Genomic DNA, 18854 nt, shown 5'->3' on the forward strand with positions numbered 1-18854 from the left:
GCCAAGGGCGAGTAACGCGAAAACTACAAAATAAGTTTTTATTGCCGGCTCGGTCGGAGTCATAAACAGCGGACGCTCAAAAGTTTGCGTCAAAGAAACGACAGTTTTACTGTTAGGTGATTACAGCTTTGTTAATCACTGCACATGTTTCTACATTCTATATAATATTATCTACCTTTATTGAATGAATATAATGCACACAGCTAACGTATTAGCCCAACTATTACCTAATAATTAGACTTGGAAGAAAACTATAAAACCTATCTTAAATACTTAGGTAAAATGGGAATGGGATTAAATATGGGTTGTTGATATATAGGCTCATAACTATAATTAAGACATAAGGATAATCTACTGTCTAGACAGCCCATTAACCTATAAAGACAATAAAACCCGCTGTAGGCAAATATTTCCATTATCGTCCAGTGCATAAAACACGTTTTTTTACCCCTATTACTTCGTATAATCGATTGGTCGTGAGCCGTGGCAGCCCGCAGATTCTTTTCAAGCCTTCACGATCATCATTTAGAGGCGGCTGTAGGTTCCTCTGGTGTTTTAGTTACGGTAGCAATAAACCCGCAGTTCGGGCGAGACAAAGCGCTGTTCTGTTGTGGGACAATCCTTCCACGAATCATAGAATGCTGGTAAGTGTCACCTCAGGTTGGGTATTGTTGGGTTTGTTGAGATGTTGGCTCCGCTAACAGTGCGGGTCCTTGCGGTGGGCTCCGTGACTAATCGGAATGGGTTGTTGGCGCAATAGCCTTGTTATTGAAGTGTACGGAGAAAGGTTGAAAAGGAGATGCTATTTTCAAACAGTAATTTAAAACTTTTATCCATATAAATAAACTTCTACAGATACGTACTTACTTAATATCTTTGCTAGAAAATCTTCTTATTTAAGTATACCAAACTCATCACCATAATCAGCCTTTCATCAATTAATTTAAATTTTGTAAGAAGTTCACATGTGAGCCGGATTACCTTCGACAAACACTAAAGGGGCCGTCTCCCCAGGCGAGGAAATCGTGACGGTACTATCGTCGTGTCATGCACACTTTTGTCACACTTCTACAGAGTGTGACAAAAAGGGTATACTAAGCCGAAACTAGCGATGATGTGCAATTGTGCAGCATGTTATATCTTAGCCCGACAGTCCCGACACTGAAATCAGAATTTGGAAATTCGTGAAGAAAATATTCATTCTCCATAGTAAAAAAGTCACGTGACTGACGTGACCAACAAGTTTGCTTTTTGAAACAGCCTGTATATGTACTCGTATACAAAGGTCACAGAAGGGGTCTCCACACGGCGATATTCTTTATTGACGACGCGCAAAACGTAGTTCACGTTTGTTGTTGCGATTTCTTTGCCTGTAGAGAAGGCCTCTAAGGATTACCAAGAGTACCTAGGTACTGCAATAAATAAAATGCTCCATAGATATACCTACCACAGTTTCAGCGATCGACAACCGAATTAACATCAGTGCTGACGCAAACTGAACTAGGTATATTCATGAAAACCAATATTTGTTTTTGTCCCTATATTATACTCATAACCTTCGCCTTCATGTTCCATCTTGCACAACTGTGTTTTATGAGGGCTCATTCACATTTCAGGCTGTTAAATTATGGAACGATCTGCCCATTGAAATCAGACTCGCACCCTCTCTACCATCCTTCAAAAACAAGCTCCGACAGCACTACTTAAATTTATCTTATCCTGATTAGAATGCACCAGCAATTATTTATTTATTTTTAATAATATTTATGTATTATTATAGAATATATAGGTATATATTTATTATTAACTATGTAGGTTTTATATATTATTATATGTAGGTGTTTACATATCGTTTATACTTTATATTAATGTAGTTTATAAATATCTCTTATTTTCACACGCTACCCTTTTTCATTATTTCTATGTCCTTTCAATTTGGTTGTCTGGAAGAGATTACTTTTAGTAATAAGGCCGCCGTTTGTGCTATTTATTTTCTGTTCATGTTTGTAATACTGTTTCTTTTTGTGTGCAATAAAGAGTATTTTATCTTTATCTTTATATTATAAGTACGTAAAACATGCCGCTAGTGACACTGTTATTTTCCGGTAAAATAAACAAAAGAACATAACGGTGACACCCGCAAAAACTCACTTTCAAAAACATTTGCTCTATTTTTGAGCAATAAAAATTTAAAATAGAGCGGTTATTGTTTTTTGTGGCGTCAAAACAGACGAGGAAGGTCCCAGGCAGTCACTACTTTTTATATTTTTATTATATCAGTAACTGTTAATTGTAACAGATTTTTACTTAAAACGTTAGTTTCTAGGAATGGCAAAATAGCTGTTGTGGAGGTTTTTCCTGTGACTGTGTGTTGGCTGTGATTACAAAGGGAATAAGTTTGCACAATGCAGAATTCAAACCGAATTATGAATTCCGTTTTAAGTACCTTATTGCTTAGTGTTTCTTTATTCAGAGATTTACCTATTCTAATAGAGAAACTCTACTTAATTTCAGTGTACTGTGTGATACTAGATAAACATTATTCAGCTACCTCTTAATATAGGCAATAATAGCTCTTCCACAAAGATTTCCTCTGATCCGATCTTTATGCTGATTTATTATCTATAGGCGGTACTCTTACATACTTACTTAACAATTACTATTCACATCATAACTATGCAACCCGCATGCAATAATAAGCAGGCACACGGCCATCTAAGACGGTACAGTATGAGATGGTGTGTGTGGCGGAGAGGAAATGTTTGCGTATGCACGCGCGGCACGTGCCTCCAGCTATAATCCTCCAAAATTTAAACTCAATAGAAACTATTTCTGATGATGCCAAAAATTAGTCGTGAAATAGTCATAAATAGTCGTGTTTTCCAAAAAAATAGTCGTATCATACTTTCGGAGTTAGAGCTATACTTTATGGAGGATTATAGCTGGAGGTCTCCAGCTATAATCCTCCAGTCTCTTCTGAACGAACGGTAAGGCCTATCGACTTGGTTAAGGTCTCAAAAAATAGTCGTGAAATAGTCGTAATGACATGCCAAATTACAGAAATAGTCGTCCAAAGATAGCAGAGATATAAAGGTACTTTGCTGCAGCCCTGGTGGAGGATTATAGCTGGAGGTTTTGAAAATATAGAATATCTTTGGAACTACTATGACTATCGGTTTGAATTATGTCTCAAAAAATAGTCGTGAAATAGTCGCTTCTATTTATTATAATTTTAAGCTTGATACAAGCTGTTAAATAATGATATCAAATTCTTCATACAAATCAAAGTGGACGAGAATGCCAAAGCGAGCCAGTACACAAAAATAATAGCACTAAATACAAAAATAAAAGCAATAGCATTAAATTACTCATGTCGAATTTATCTATAAATCATTTATTTCGTCATACTTTGCATCAATAGTATCTAAACGAATCTTTGGTATGACATTTTATTGCTTTTGCTCTTAGCATTTACCTTACTGTGTACAGAGAAAACGTATGCCAATACACGCACACATTTATCTCTGTTATCTTGACAAACGATAGCGACGATGACGACTACGGCGATGTAGTACCTAGGTCAGTTATTGTCATCCCTTACTATCCCGTGATCAGACAAATATTGCTATCCTTGTCTCCTTTCTAACCGGCATGCATCGCACGCATAGAACGCGTGAGCGACTGCGTCACCGGTATCATCTTGACAAGCTATAGAAAACCGGTATTTATTACGTCCCTTATGTGACCGCCGCCGCGCGCCGCCACCGGTGAAGTTGGGGTTAGTATTTTGCATGTTTTGTTTGATAATTTGTTTACAGTTTAGTGCAAACTATGGTCACGATCGGTGTTATTGTTGGTTGTTAAAATATTGTGAGTGCTCTATATGCAAATGAATATTCAAGATGTTATATTCTAAAAGATATTAGTGGATGCAGATAAGAGTGTTTAGTGAGTGCTATGTTTGAATATTTGCAAGTAAGTATCCTTTTTAATACTCAATATCAAAGCAAGCCATCCCATTTTGTTATGCTCAGCTTATTTATTAACATGATTTTTTATTGAAGTATCGTAGCCAAATTATTTTTTAATATCTATGCTTAATATGTATGGGGATTGTTATTCAATTAGCAATTTTACACTATGAGCTAGTAAATTGTGCATACATGCAATCAAGGCATTCATGTACATATCTTAGTAGATACAAAAATATGTGGGTATCATCGATTACCTACATATGGTAGTCCTGGTTAAATGTGGATATTTACCCCTCAATAGCAAAAAAAGGCGTTATTGTTTGTATTTCTGAATGAAACTAGGCAAATAAATATATGTATAATTTTTTTTTATGTGTAACCTACCTATAAGCCTACCCATTATTATTTCAGGTGAAAACACAGCCTATCGATGTAATGCGCCGATAAACTATCATGACTGCATTGATGTAATGCGCTAAAAAACTGCAAGGGCTCCGAATACATGATTACCAGATAACAAATCCTAGGTAAGAATTTATCACTATTTTCATATGGTATTGTGCTTATGCTAGGATACAGTGTTGTGGTGCTGAAGTTGATAAAGTTATAACAGCCAATTTACTTGTCAAAACTCATTTGTACCTATCAGTTACAAGCGACAAAAACGTGTTTCTGAACTAAATACCTATGTAATTAATTCACACCCTGTGAAATTTCATACAAGTTTCACGCACCGTCCGACTAAACCGGTTTTGGACAAAAGCCAAATTGTTTACTCAGCTATCTCTCTCGCTAAAAAACAATAGAGGTCGGTTATGGGACATATATATTGAAAAAAGCGAATACACTAATGAACAGTATTTCTACTCTACCCTTTTCGCACAAAAGTTCGCAGTTTCAAGTTATTGTTGCAATAAGTTACTGATAAGAAATTTTACTCCACTGTTTGCTGTGGTCTCCAAATGACAATAAATTACCAAACAAATAGTCTAGGTGAAATAACGTTATTACTACTCGTATCTACCTACTCGTATATCATATATTATGTATATAATATTAAAAAAAACAAATATTTTTATTAATAAGACGTTAATTTGCCTTATTTTTTTTTCAGCGCAGCTTACGTGTGTTCTTCAATAACGTCGCAAGCTACAGTGGCTGTTCATAATTTTTGCAAGTTCTACACTTACAGGATTCAGTTATCTGGGCATTATAGATACCCTATTATCACCTACGAAGTTATTTAGGTATATTTATTAAAACCATTATACAAGGTGTTGCAAAAAGGGTATACGAGTACTAGGGTATACTAGGGAGCGGTGGTAGCTCAGTTGGGTAAGCGCCCGCTTCTCACGCAAGAGATGCGGGTTCGATCCCGGCGCTGACATGTACCAATGAGTTCTTTTAACTTAAGTACAATGTATACCATCGCTCTTACGGTGAAGGAAAACATCGTGAGGAAACCTGCATATCTAGATTTAGCACATCTAGATATGTGAACCCACCAACCCGCAGTGGACCAGCGTGGTGGGAAATGGTCCAAGCTTAGGAAGGCAGTTTAGACCTTGGGGATATGCACAAAGGTTCCACTCGAGAGAGCCAGGTGCAGGTACTTACACCCCCACAGATAATAGAATAGAATAGGGTATACTAAGCCGAATGCTACATGTGCAGCATGGTATATCTAAGCCTAAAACTGAAATCAGAATTTAGAAAAAAATATATCATTTTTCATAGAAACTTAGTTGGTCACGTGACTTTTTACTATGGAGAATAAAAAAAATTAAATCCTAAACTACCTAAAGATGAATGAAGGAATGAATAACTTAAGTATAAATAAAAGTACTTTCGGCCTGTGATGGTAATTAAATGAGTTATATTTCATTATGACAATAACCGTGATTATACTTACCTAAACCTACTAATGAACAATCTGTGATTACTTTAACTTAAGCTTTTTATGATATAGGGCTAGAAAATAATTATTTTTAAATAGTGAAATAAGTACATATTTAAGTTCATACCATGTTTTTTTTTATTGAACTACGTCAATATTATATTATTACTTAGCAATAAACCAACTGTGATTATTTTAAATTAATCTAAATATGTTTATAGCTAATAGTCAAATAATACTGAGATAATTTTCATACAATTACCTAAAGATTGTTTAATGAATAACTTAAGTATAAATAAAAGTACTTTCGGCCTGTGATTGTAATTAATATTTCAAACACCGTATTTTATTCTTATCGCTTGAGTGCTACCCTGTACTGCGTCTTCAATAAAACTAATCCCAATTTCACCGGCGGAGGTGGCGGCCACATCAACGCTTATAAAAAAACAAGAACAGCACTATTTGTGTGATCCCGGGATAGTAAGCGACGTAATAAATACCGCTTTGCTATTGCTTGTCAAGATGCAACCGGTGAAACGTTCGCTCACGCGTTCTATGCGTGCGATGCATGCCGGTTAGAAAGGAGACAAGGATAGCAATATTTGTCTGATTACGGGATAGTAAGGGATGACAATAACTGACCTAGGTACTACATCGCCGTAGTCGTCATCGCTATCGTTTGTCAAGATAACAGAGATAAATGTGTGCGTGTATAGGCATACGTTTTCTCTGTACACAGTAAGGTAAAGGCAAAAGCAATAAAATGTCATACCAAAGATTAGTTTAGATACTATTGATGCAAAGTATGACGAAATAAATGATTTATAGATAAATTCGACATGAGTACTTCAATGCTACGGTGCTATTATTTTTGTGTACTGGCTCGCTTTGGCATTCTCGTCCACTTTGATTTGTATGAAGAATTTGATATCATTATTTAACAGCTTGTATCAAGCTTAAAATTATAATAAATAGAAGCGACTATTTCACGACTATTTTTTGAGACATAATTCAAACCGATAGTCATAGTAGTTCCAAAGATATTCGATATTTTCAAAACCTCCAGCTATAATCCTCCACCAGGGCTGCAGCAAAGTACCTTTATATCTCTGCTATCTTTGGACGACTATTTCTGTAATTTGGCATGTCATTACGACTATTTCACGACTATTTTTTGAGACCTTAACCAAGTCGATAGGCCTTACCGTTCGTTCAGAAGAGACTGGAGGATTATAGCTGGAGACCTCCAGCTATAATCCTCCATAAAGTATAGCTCTAACTCCGAAAGTATGATACGACTATTTTTTTGGAAAACACGACTATTTATGACTATTTCACGACTAATTTTTGGCATCATCAGAAATAGTTTCTATTGAGTTTAAATTTTGGAGGATTATAGCTCGAGGGACGTCGCGCGGCGACTTTGATCACGCTCCCGACCACGGAGCCGGCTGCGACTCAACTCGACACTGTCTACCGTTTTATTATAATGCCTAGTGAACTATTTCATCGTCATCAGCCAGTAATCATTCACTGATGGAAATAATGTTTCTTCCAAGGAGCGCGCGCCATATTGTCCATAATAATCTGTTGACGGCCATTCTCATTCCGGTGGCTCTGGCTACTTCGTGCTGGAGGTACTCCAACTTTGGTCATGTCTGCTCTTGTCTATGCTTTCCCCCATCGTGTGGCGTGGTAGTAAATGATCCTAACACTCCTATTCCAGCACATCATAGCATAGATTCAATTCATGTACAGAATTTTTAGTAAAAAACTGAAAACGATACAATGCTGAATAATGTAGACAAGGTGTAGAGTTAAGAGCGAGCCATTAGACGTCCGCGTGACGTCAGCCTCTCGCATTTGAATAATAAGACGGCGGCACGCGAGAGGAGGCCGCGACGCGTGCCGCCGCCGCCGCCGCCCGGGGCCGCCGGAGCCCCGCGTCAGTCGCGCGCCCACCCTGCCGCGCGCAACACGCGCCCGATCACTACACCATCTGGCACGTTCCAATTTCAAAACGAAATCGAAAACTAGCGGCGCTGACAGCATTCTAAATTTGAATTTAAAAATTCCATAGACTGTTTTCTTTTTTTTTTTTAATCTCTGGTGTGGATAATGCAGTGTTAGTTCCTGGACTTTGCCGGTGTTTGGTCCTGAATCCTGAAGATGGTGACGGGGAGCAGTCCGCAGAGCGCCAGCCCCGCGGGCACCATGCAGCAGGAACAGAAGAAGTCCACTGGAGACAATAGAAGGGTAAGTTTTATTTTATTCGAATTTACTGTTTATTTTCATAATTTTTTATGGTTAGAATTTGGGATGAAAGTTTATTTTTTAAAATTAGATATAAACACTTGGAAATTCTTTTTTCAATTTTTTTTTTCAAAATTCAAATGGTTTAATCGACGTAAAATTTACAAAAAACTGAGGAAAAAAACACTATGTAAGCGGCTACGAGCTACGTAACTTAAGTTTTCGTCTTAAATGCACTCCATATTTAAATTAGACACTTACATTACATACATTTCCACGAGAATTTCTAATTATATTTAATTTATGTTTAGAAATTTATAAATTACTATTTTTATATATATTTTTTGAGAATTCACCAATACTGCTTACGCCGCCGCGGCTACGAAGTTGCTACGACGCGGCCCTACAGCCTATTCAAAAGAATTCAACGGGGGTCAAAATTTCAAGCTCTAAATAAGCTTATCTGATACAGTTTTTAAACTATATTTACTGAATCTTTTTAATTGATTTTTTTATTTAATATAGGTACATACATAGTAGTTATTATTGTATACGTAGTTATACACATACATACGTAGTTACGTAGTATTATATACGTAGTTATTTTGTGTATAGTATAATGTAGTATTTCTATAGATAACAATACGTCATATAATTAATACAAATTCTATGCATCATACCAATTTTACTTTGTATTTGCTCTAGATTATTATAATCCCTGTGAATAGTTGATTGTTAAAGTGCGATGGTAGTAATACAGTCAGCTTCATAAGTAGCTTTACACTTTTGTACCTTGTCAAATTCACAAACAGCCTATTCTTACATTCGGACTTTGACGAGACGCGCCGACGACGCGACGGTGTGGTGTGAGATTTAGACATGGTGCATGTTTGTTGCTACTTATTATGAAGCCGTGGTTCACTCTACCTATATGACGAGTAATTTACTAAACCGAAGTTTCGTAGCGCTGCTGCGCGAACCACGACTCTATCTTTGCCTCGTTTGTTAGTTTTTCGTCAGTATAGAGTAACCCTCTTGACTGTACTTGCGGCGATGATAGAAGCTGACGATAAGGAAAGCACGCCTGCCCAATTAGCGGATAATCGCGACTTCGGGAAACAAATTCTCACGTTATACGCTTACTTTGTCATGTGACGGCAAACATTACAGGAGTAGGCAATCTGGTAGATACATATTAGGTACTTATATTGAAGTTAACAATTATTGTAGGTCTTCTACTGCTTGTAAAGTTGGAGAAAATTATGACTATGCATGGCAAGTTTGATTTTATGTAGGCTACCGAGTCGTTAAACGGTATTATACATAAATTTGGCAATAAATAGAGTCACGATTTTACCGATCGTAAGATGAAAGTATTCTTAACCAATCAGTGTGAGTTACCTATCACGATTCATTAGTAAAAAATAGACTATTGTAATATACGGATCCCACATTTTATTTCTCTAACCACTTTCCACAAATCATCCTCGAGACATATTTTATCACTTGCCGCTGTTATTACGTCCATTGAATCGATTCACTACCTCGAGACCCCCCGGTGAGTCAGCACTACCGTGGACACAGACGTCACCGCGCATCTCACAAAGCAGCTTCTATTGCGCCGCAATACGACCTATCACACCTCACCTTGCGGTTACAAACGATTTGTGGCTACAGGTTGTTCAAGAACCAGTCTTAACTGGCAGCATTAGATGCGGATTTAGACGTCGGATGGGAGTGGGTAGTGCGTAGGCGGTGGCGTGGCGCTCGGAAAGTAATTACCGTGGGAACGCCGCCGCCGGCCGACGCCTGAGGTGACTAAGTTCTAGTAATTGTGAGATCACGCGCCCCTACTAGGATGTGGGATGATTGATGATGCGTGCTCTAACAAGGGCCCAGGGTGGGGAGGATGGTGGCGTGCTCTTGCGTTACTGGAATGGTAATTACGAGATGAAGAGCAGACATAATTCTAATACGTCTTCGTGTTTTCATTTACGAGGGTCGATTGTACAGATTGGTTGTATAGTGTATTATAATTAAAGAAAGAGGGCTTGTTAATTCATCAATGCCATGCCGCGCAATTCTATATCAAGAACTTCACTTCTTATTACTTGTTTTTTTATGTAACTTCTCTAATGTCCCTCTGCTAGGCAAATGTCTATGTAATAACTAATAATCCATAATTTACGTTAAAGTAGTTTTAAACAACAAATGGCCCACCATGCCAACCCATAAAATCTTATTATCGGCGATCGGCCTACAAAACAATATATTTCCCGATAGGTAATTTGTGGTAAATAGATTCCAGCGTCGCAGATAGAGTTGCCGGCGCGGCTCCGACCGATAGTAATTGAAATTCAGTGAATCCAGTATCGATTCAGTGATCGAGTTACAGATGGCATCGCCACGACCGCCGCCGCCGCCGCCGGCGCCCGGCGCGTGGTTTATGCCACTTGCTCGTGCTCACGACCGCCGCCGCTAATGGTATTGAGGTAGTTTGTTTGTTTCTATGACTTCATAGATATTAAGATTAATTAATTTACTGAGACTCAAAGATCGCTTCAAGTTTACATAACTTCTCATTCGTTATCTCGATCACTAAGTATACATGACACCGAGTTGTTCTATGATTGTGGGCCTACTGCGTCCCGTGTGCGTCCGTCAAAGGAAGTGCAGTAGAATTCGTTAGCTCTACAAATATTAACTTTGCCGCTCTTTGCCTAGCATAAGGATTAAGGATGGATGGTAAGGTGATACGTGTTTGCTTAACTTTCTTTCTTGCGCCGCCGCCCCTACTTAAAGAGTTCTTACAGTCACCAAAGTAGTATTCTTAAAACTTTAATCAAGTTAAGTATGCTTCCGCGTCGATAAATCAGGTACTTATACAATTTTATGTATTTGGTAGGATAAATCCGTACTACGTGATTCCTAAAACTGCAATCATAAAGAAAATGTCAGGCATACCTACACCTACAGTGCATGCATACATCATATAACATATCACGTAACAAGTGCACATAAATATAGAGTCGTCAGTTTGCAGCCGCGTCAGTGCCGACACGTGACCGCCACGGGACCGAGTCGACATCTCTCGCCCGACGAGACATGATAGTTTCTAGTCTTTATACTTATACATAGGTATATAACACAAGGCACATGTGATGTTGCACTAGACGTAGCGCGGTTGTAAAACTTTATGACTTCCTCAGAATGGTCGTCGTCGTTCGTTGGGGTTAAGGATTAATATTAAATTATTGCCTTTGATATCATAATAAAATACTTACGTTCAGCTTCTTATAAAACCTCTTAAAAGAATTTTATTATCTACCATTGATCTATGATTTGATAATACTACCTACACAGTTGCTGCACTCAGACTTATATTAATCGTCATGAATTTCGTATAGCTGCAGCCATAGCTCAATAACTCTAAGTCTACGCCATGATAATCGATGATAAAGTTTCCAAATACGTAACCTTCGACCTGGCTTTAAATTGAGCATTGAGTGGGCCACGGCTCCCACCGTCCATCACGGTATCACATCAATCCTGGACCACCACTCTTGCTTGACGAAATACGAAGTTTCGGAGCGCTGCTGCGCTAACCACGACTCTATCTCGTTGTAGTAAATGTGCCGATTGTATGATAGCTCTCGGATACATGGTGTTGTGTCAAGCAAGAGTGAGCCCTATACGCGCGCCCACGCGCCGCCCACGCGTCGTCCCGCCCGCGGCGATTCATTACCACGCTTATTAGTGGGATGCACGAGTACGTGTCGTAGCTTTTTATAACCTCCGTGATTTACATGTAGGATTGAATCATGAGGTTTAGTGGTGAGGATTTTAACGTGTGGAGAATTTAGGAGTCGGGAGGAGGGGGCATACACAATAGTAGCTACATAATTAATTTTACAACAAATGATGATTAGTAACTATTAGTAGTTTACCAGGCAAATGATACGAATCATCTTCTCATCAATTATAAAGATAACAAACTGAACAACTTGTCACATAGTCAACCTAACAAAACCACAAAGTAAGTAGCGGTAAGTAGGTGATAGACGTACGAGTAAGTACGCCTTACTTGAGGCTCAACGACCTTTTTCGTTTGTCACGTTAAATTCGCGTTCTTCACAAACAAAAAAGTTCACCGAGCTATAAGTCCACGAACTTATACTCGTTCATCTATCTTCTCTATAGACTCATCTACGCCACACGAGGCGCGTGGGTGGGTGCGCCGTGACCGGAGTCGGGCGCGGAAGCCCACGCGTTGGCACGCGACGCAGACGCCGGCGCGTGCCAAATGCATCACCCTGTATATGTATAGCGTGCTAGAGATGTCCACGGCGTTAATAGTTTCTTCGTATAGGAAGATAGTTTTCAATCTTGTACATGTAGTTATAAACTAGCTACATACGTATTATGCAGGGGTAAAATAGGCTAATGATTCATAAAATACGTAGGTGGTAAAGAACATGATTATCACAGATATGAAGATTGTCATGATGATCACAGCGTGATCGTTTATCTACCACGGCGATGACTCAAATTTTACAGATGATATCCCTCAAATTCTATGATATGGCTACGATTAAGATAAAATGGCACTCACACAAACACGCACCGGCACCTTGATTAAACAACATGGCAAGGAATAAACGTAAAAAAAACAAAACACTGTCTACGGAAAATCCATTAGAGTCGCATTACATGATCGGTTTGCGCCCGCAGTCGGCAATCTCATCCAGTTCTCACGCTCCGTAGAGCGGCGGCTCGATTACGTAATGGACCGCAGGAAGGCCGCAAGGTCCGCAGCAATCGCAGGCCCTTTCTAAATGCCCTACTGAAACGCCAACATGAGAATGTTATAAGAATAGGAGAAATGATTGAACGTCCTTTGCGTCATTGTTGTTAAAACTGATCGATCATCGTGCGAAGCTGCTATCAGTTCTGCAACTTCATCGGCAAGGGCAAGGTTGGGTTTATTGAATTACTGCATTAGTCGAACCCGAACTACACAACTTTGCTACAAAACTCGCTCTCAATCGAAGATTCATCGATGTGGTTTCCGAACGAGCCCAGCTCTAATAGCTCTATCAGTTGAAATGCCAGCTGGCAGCGTGTTCCGAACACACGCCGCCACTGCCGAGGCCTAGACGATCAACTTTGTCATCCTCACAGTCGCAGACAGTTTTTTTTATAACTACGCTGCGATGAGAACGATCGGTGTCTGGGTTTATTTGGTCTTAGCTGTCTGTCCGTTACATACGTGTTTAAAAAATGGCATACATGGGTTTTTATTACGTTCTTGGCAATACAAAAATCAGCCTAAATAGAGCTTAGATGCATTTATCCGTCGCGTCAGTATACATACATTATGGTCTTAGTGATCCTTATTTATTGTTTAAAATACTATAGTTACTTACATAATTATATGCATATTATTTTATGGATTAGTCCTAGAATATACTATAATTTATAAGAGGTAAATAAACAAGATATTAGAGTAGGTGTAGGTTCAAAACTCATTTATGTATACTGCCTTGTTCAAAGATAGCTTATCACCTGTGCGTGACCGTTTATCCTTGCATGATGTCACTACACTGCTATCTACATCTCTAAATGTACCTTATGTATAAGTAATATTTATGTTCCCTACCTACTTGTCCAAAATCAAGTAAAAAAGTCACTTCCCATCCAGTAATGATGACGGCTACTAAATATAAGCTGAGCTTGTGTCGCACTAAATAGCGCTATTTCATTGGTCAGAAACAAAATCGTCAAGTAGGTATATAATGTTGCGTAAATGCAAATGCATGTTTCAGCTTTATCTGAAGAACACACGTAATCAATTTACTGCGAGTACTGCGACACGTGTGTAGGCGGCGCGGCGCTTTACCCAACACGTTTTATAACGCCGCCGCCGCCGTATTTTAGGTTTTCACTGTAATTCTATCCCGACATCCGTTCGGTTTAGATTAAATTACTGCAAAATCTGAAGTTCTGTACTGCCAGGAATACCTTAAATAACTTTAGTACTTGCTGCACAATTAAACAGATTGATATGTTGGAAAAACTACGAAGTATGTAACATGTTTGTTACCTACATTGTGAGTTAAATTAGAATCGTGTTATCTTGACTGACGAGCCGTGGTCTGTATGCGTTGGTCGCGTGCCAGATCGGTGGTTGGCCAATGACGGGATATGTCTGGCTGTGGAGAACACAGCTATATGAATACATGTCCCTGTATAACTTAGATCTATGTGCATGACGTAAATGTTCACGTTCGTCAGATTCGTTACTCATTGAACAAAATGGAAATGTGGTTCAATGATATACATGTCGGTAGGTACTTAGTTAGATTTACATGATATAGTATATCTGAAATATTGCAAAACCTGTGATACCTACTAATGATAAAATATTTCACTTCAAATAACAAGTTGTAACTACTTCGGTAGTCCTTATCATTATCACAAACAGTTGCCACCACTTAATGGAAAACACATTGAAAACATTTCCGTTTCCGCGTAAAGAATTGAAAACAAGCGTATAAAAGTAATCTCGTGTAGTTTATCACAAAAACGTACAGTTTCATGTCGAGCACAAGGGCGTGAGAGAAGTGAGGTCGCTTGATTTTTTTTGTTTATTTAGTACTTAGTAAGTATTCTCTTAAATTGTTCCTATTCCAATGAATAATTATATGAATATAGAATAAAAATCATTTACTTTTTAATGTAGATACATAAAACAACAATTTTGTTACTAATATAAATTGTAGAGTGGTCATTTATTTTGTATCAACAATGTCAACACGAACAAAAACTGCTCATATTTTTAACCGACTTCAAAAAAAGGAGGAGGTTCTCAATTCGTCGGGATATTTTTTTTTTATAAATAAAATTATTTATGTGCATCGTATACAATGCAATGCGTTTTGTTGGCTCACAACAATAACTTCTGTTGTTGCGTCCTTGACAATACTGTAAGTATAAAATGTCGATTAAGACATTGAACATTACAATCGGTCCGAAACGGCCGTGTCAGGTACTTTGCAGTAAGCACCGCCACTTTATCGGAACCTGTCGGCATTTTATCGACCAATAAAAAGTGTCGATAATAATTCGATACGTCTCGTTGACATTCCAAAAGTACACATTTATGTCTTGGGAATTTATTGCAGCGGCGATAGATGTGCCGGGTCGAGTTTCGTGCTGCACCTAATGAGCTGCACGATTATGGGCTATTTCCTTCAAGTACTTTACATGCCACGTTACATTTAAGTGTGTACGTGTATATGGAAATTTCCTTAATGTCACCTACTTATTGGCAGCTCTACTAGACTGGTAGGAAGAACAGTGTGAAATTTACGCAAATACCCCTACAAATTTAGAATTTCACGTAATTCCAGCGCAAATACAGACGCCACTTAATCCTAACACTACAAATAAACAGTTGACTCAGGGTTTGTCACACATTCAGTAGTCACTCGCTGAAGTGCGAGATAAGAGCGCAGTCACGCTGAAGCCGAGGTGTAAATAACGCGGTCACGTGGCGTGCGGTGGCGCGTGACGCGGCGTCACGACCAATCAGCGGCGACCTTCACCTTGGGTTGCGCACGCGCCGCCGGATTAGACCGGCGTCTCATGGAACCGCAGTCTTCTCAATTTAGAAGTTGTTTAGAGTCTACAGTGGTCTAGCTAGACCTTTGACCGTATTTGGATCTCCTCACTGTTTGAATGACGAAGTAACTTATAGCTGTTAGCAATCAACAGGCGACTTAGTTACACTTTTATAGGTGTCTCTGGTGTGTTTAGGCATACACAACTATGTGTTTGGTACGATGATTTCTTATACACTACCACACCCTGTCAGATGGCACATGATATTAACAGAATCTCTCTTGTTTCAGAGCAACAAGCCGATCATGGAGAAGCGGCGGCGCGCGCGCATCAACAACTGCCTCAACGAGCTCAAGGCGCTCATCCTGGACGCCATGAAGAAAGACGTAAGTGGACTTTATTCGCTTTCGTATAAGACCTACTCTGTAGTTGCAGTTTGACTAGTTGTGTACGTTTTTCTCTATCACTTTCAACTTGGAAAACTATCAGCGATGACTTTACGTGCATGTCTCTTTGTTTGTGTATAGGTAGGTACTAGTATACCAAAATCCCAAAAAACCCTCCCACTAACCTCAAACATCCCTCCGCAGCCAGCGCGCCATTCGAAGCTCGAAAAGGCGGACATCCTCGAGATGACAGTGAAGCATCTAGAAGGGCTCCGCTCAGAGGGTTCGCCCGATCGCTTCCGCGCCGGCTACCGGCACTGCATGGGCGAGGTGGCCAGGTTCCAGGGCCTCGACGCGGGGCTCCGGCGGCGGCTGGTGAAGCATCTCGAGCTGTCGGCCGCGCCGGGCGTGAGGCCCGCCGCCGCGCCCACGCCGCCCTCTGATACTGATGATGTGGGGCAGGCGCCGCCGTCTACTATTTTTATTTCTGGTGAGTTGGTTTGGTTTGAATTAGTGGTACTTACTTGTGTCGGTAAATGTAGGGTCATAGTAGCGTTTGAGTTTTTTTAGCTAACATTTACAGTACTTATATACAGTTTGTGCACCTATGTGCAGCTCCTATACAGCAACATTTACATTCTTTCAATTCTTCTCTCTAACAAGTCTCCTCCCCACAGCTGGCCCTGGTGCGGGCGTCCGTCTGGTACCCACTCGGCTCGCCAACGGAGACATCGCGCTGGTGCTGCCGGCGGGCGCGGCGGGCGGGCTGGGCGCGCCCCCCACCCTCGTGCCGCTCTCCCCGCGCGCCGCACCCTCCCCCGCGACCTCCTCCGAGCCGCGCTGCTTCTCCCCCGCCAGCTCCGGCTGGGGCTCCCCCCCGCCCCCCGCCGACGAACCCTTGCCCCTCGCCCTCGTCAAGCGAAGAGAGACGTTGGAAGAGAAGCCGTGGCGGCCCTGGTGACGTCAGCCCCATTCCACTGAGACTCTGTGATATTAGTGTACGCGTGTGAGTGCAACAGTTCCTAGTGTGTGTAGGTTAGGACTGAATCAGCTTCTTGGTTTTGAGAGGTGATTTGAATTGATTCGGTAATATTATTATTAGGTATGTATAAATGCAATGTCGGCCAGTATTGATAGTGATAACCTGTGAGCTGAAGCTCTGCCAGTTGATTTTTTGGCCATTATATTTAGTTCATAAGATCGTAAGTTCTTCCTTAGTTGATATAACTTGAAAAAGCTTAAAAACTTATGCTTTGCGACTTGTCTTCTTTTAGCATTAAAATGTATATTTAGGTATCTATATTATAATTATTTACCTAAATAGGGGCGGACAAACTTTTTTTTTATTTGTATAATCGCACTTTTTTATTAACAATGGAAAGACACCTGACTTAGAACCATGTTATTATATCGAATAGATATCAGAATGTACATTTTCTTAAGTTTTATCAAGTTTGATCCTAATACTATAGGTATACATAGTATAGGTATTGTAAATATATTATGTTTGGATGACATCTGAGGCAGTATTTCACGTATAGAAAGGACATAATAATATTATAATATTGGTCCTATAATATAATTTAAATAAGTTTATCAAGTTTATGTACTATAGTATATTTAGTTTAGTTTTACGTAGGTGCCATTTCATACATGTTTATGTAAAGATAGATTACGTTTTATATCATCATAAAGAATTACTCTTATATGGGCAAATTAGTTCAAGGAATTTAGAATTATGTATCTGTTTTATAGCTTAGTAATTTCTATTTGATTTTATAAGTAAATTACATTTACAAAAACATGAATTCCTGGTGCCTTATAGACTTACAGCAAAATCGTAATGTCTTCCATTTAGTATTTTGTAAAGTTTTTAATTTAAATAAACTTAACTCTAATGTGAGTATTTATTATTCAAATATATTACAGATTAGTTTGTTACCGGAATACAAATACCTAATGTAATAAGTTACAATATTTGTATCTTTTTCAGTTACCATGTCATTTTGATTCTTAAAATTTTCTCAACATACATTTTCCAATTCATATTTTTCCATACAAGTAGTACTTATCGAACTATTTTGGGAATGTATAACGAACAAATAACGATAATATCCTTAAAAATTAGTATATAATAATAAAAAAAAAACATTTAATAGTAAACTCTGCTGACATTTTGAATAGCGCCTGGCTCTACTATATTATTTCAGTTCATTTACGTCATATTCTTGGTAGATATTTAAGAACTATCGTGATACTAATTTAAGAATAGTATAGATAATATTTTTGAATGAAATAAAGACTAAACTAATTGTATATATGAGATTATGTCGATGTAAGAATGCGAATATTATTAAATTCTAAAATATATGTACTATAAACAAAGATACTTTTTGGTTTCACTGTAATTTCCCCGATTATATAGCTAAAATTGTAAAATATGTTGGGACATATCACACACGGTTATCCGACCCCAAAGCCAATCTCAGAGAGAGAATCTGACCGGACGAGAAGAGAGGAGTCCTACCTACTTAAATACATAGCCAGAGTCAAGGTAGCTATTACACTCACGGGCAATGAATGAAATAGTTCAACTCACAAAAAGCTGGCACCAAACGACCCCAATTTTTTCAAACATTTTATTTAAAATGTTAAAAAAATTATTGTTTTTAGTTGGTAATATCCTGATGCTCTGTTAAATGTACCGCAATGTTGCAGAAG

At 38.9% G+C, this 18854-nt stretch overlaps 1 protein-coding gene and 1 long non-coding RNA gene across 3 annotated transcripts; both read left to right on the top strand.

The window, feature by feature from the left end:
- Positions 1–3701: 3701 nt before the first annotated feature.
- LOC125488914 lies at positions 3702–5262 on the top strand. 2 transcript variants are annotated; one of them, XR_007266589.1, is made up of 3 exons: positions 3702–3975; positions 4386–4663; positions 5089–5262. It is a non-coding gene; the product is annotated as an uncharacterized LOC125488914 (long non-coding RNA). The 2 variants fall into 2 exon arrangements; XR_007266590.1 differs by having other exon boundaries at positions 4386–4501.
- Positions 5263–7807: 2545 nt separating this feature from the next.
- LOC105393376 (protein hairy) lies at positions 7808–18522 on the top strand. Its single transcript, XM_038114960.2, has 4 exons — positions 7808–8127; positions 16038–16133; positions 16338–16623; positions 16811–18522. The coding sequence occupies exons 1-4, from the start codon at positions 8041–8043 to the stop codon at positions 17092–17094; spliced, it is 753 nt and encodes a 250-aa protein (XP_037970888.2). The 5' UTR covers positions 7808–8040; the 3' UTR covers positions 17095–18522.
- The last annotated feature ends 332 nt before the right edge of the window (positions 18523–18854 follow it).

This window comes from Plutella xylostella, chromosome 8, assembly GCF_932276165.1.
Source record: "Plutella xylostella chromosome 8, ilPluXylo3.1, whole genome shotgun sequence".
NCBI lineage: Eukaryota > Metazoa > Arthropoda > Insecta > Lepidoptera > Plutellidae > Plutella > Plutella xylostella.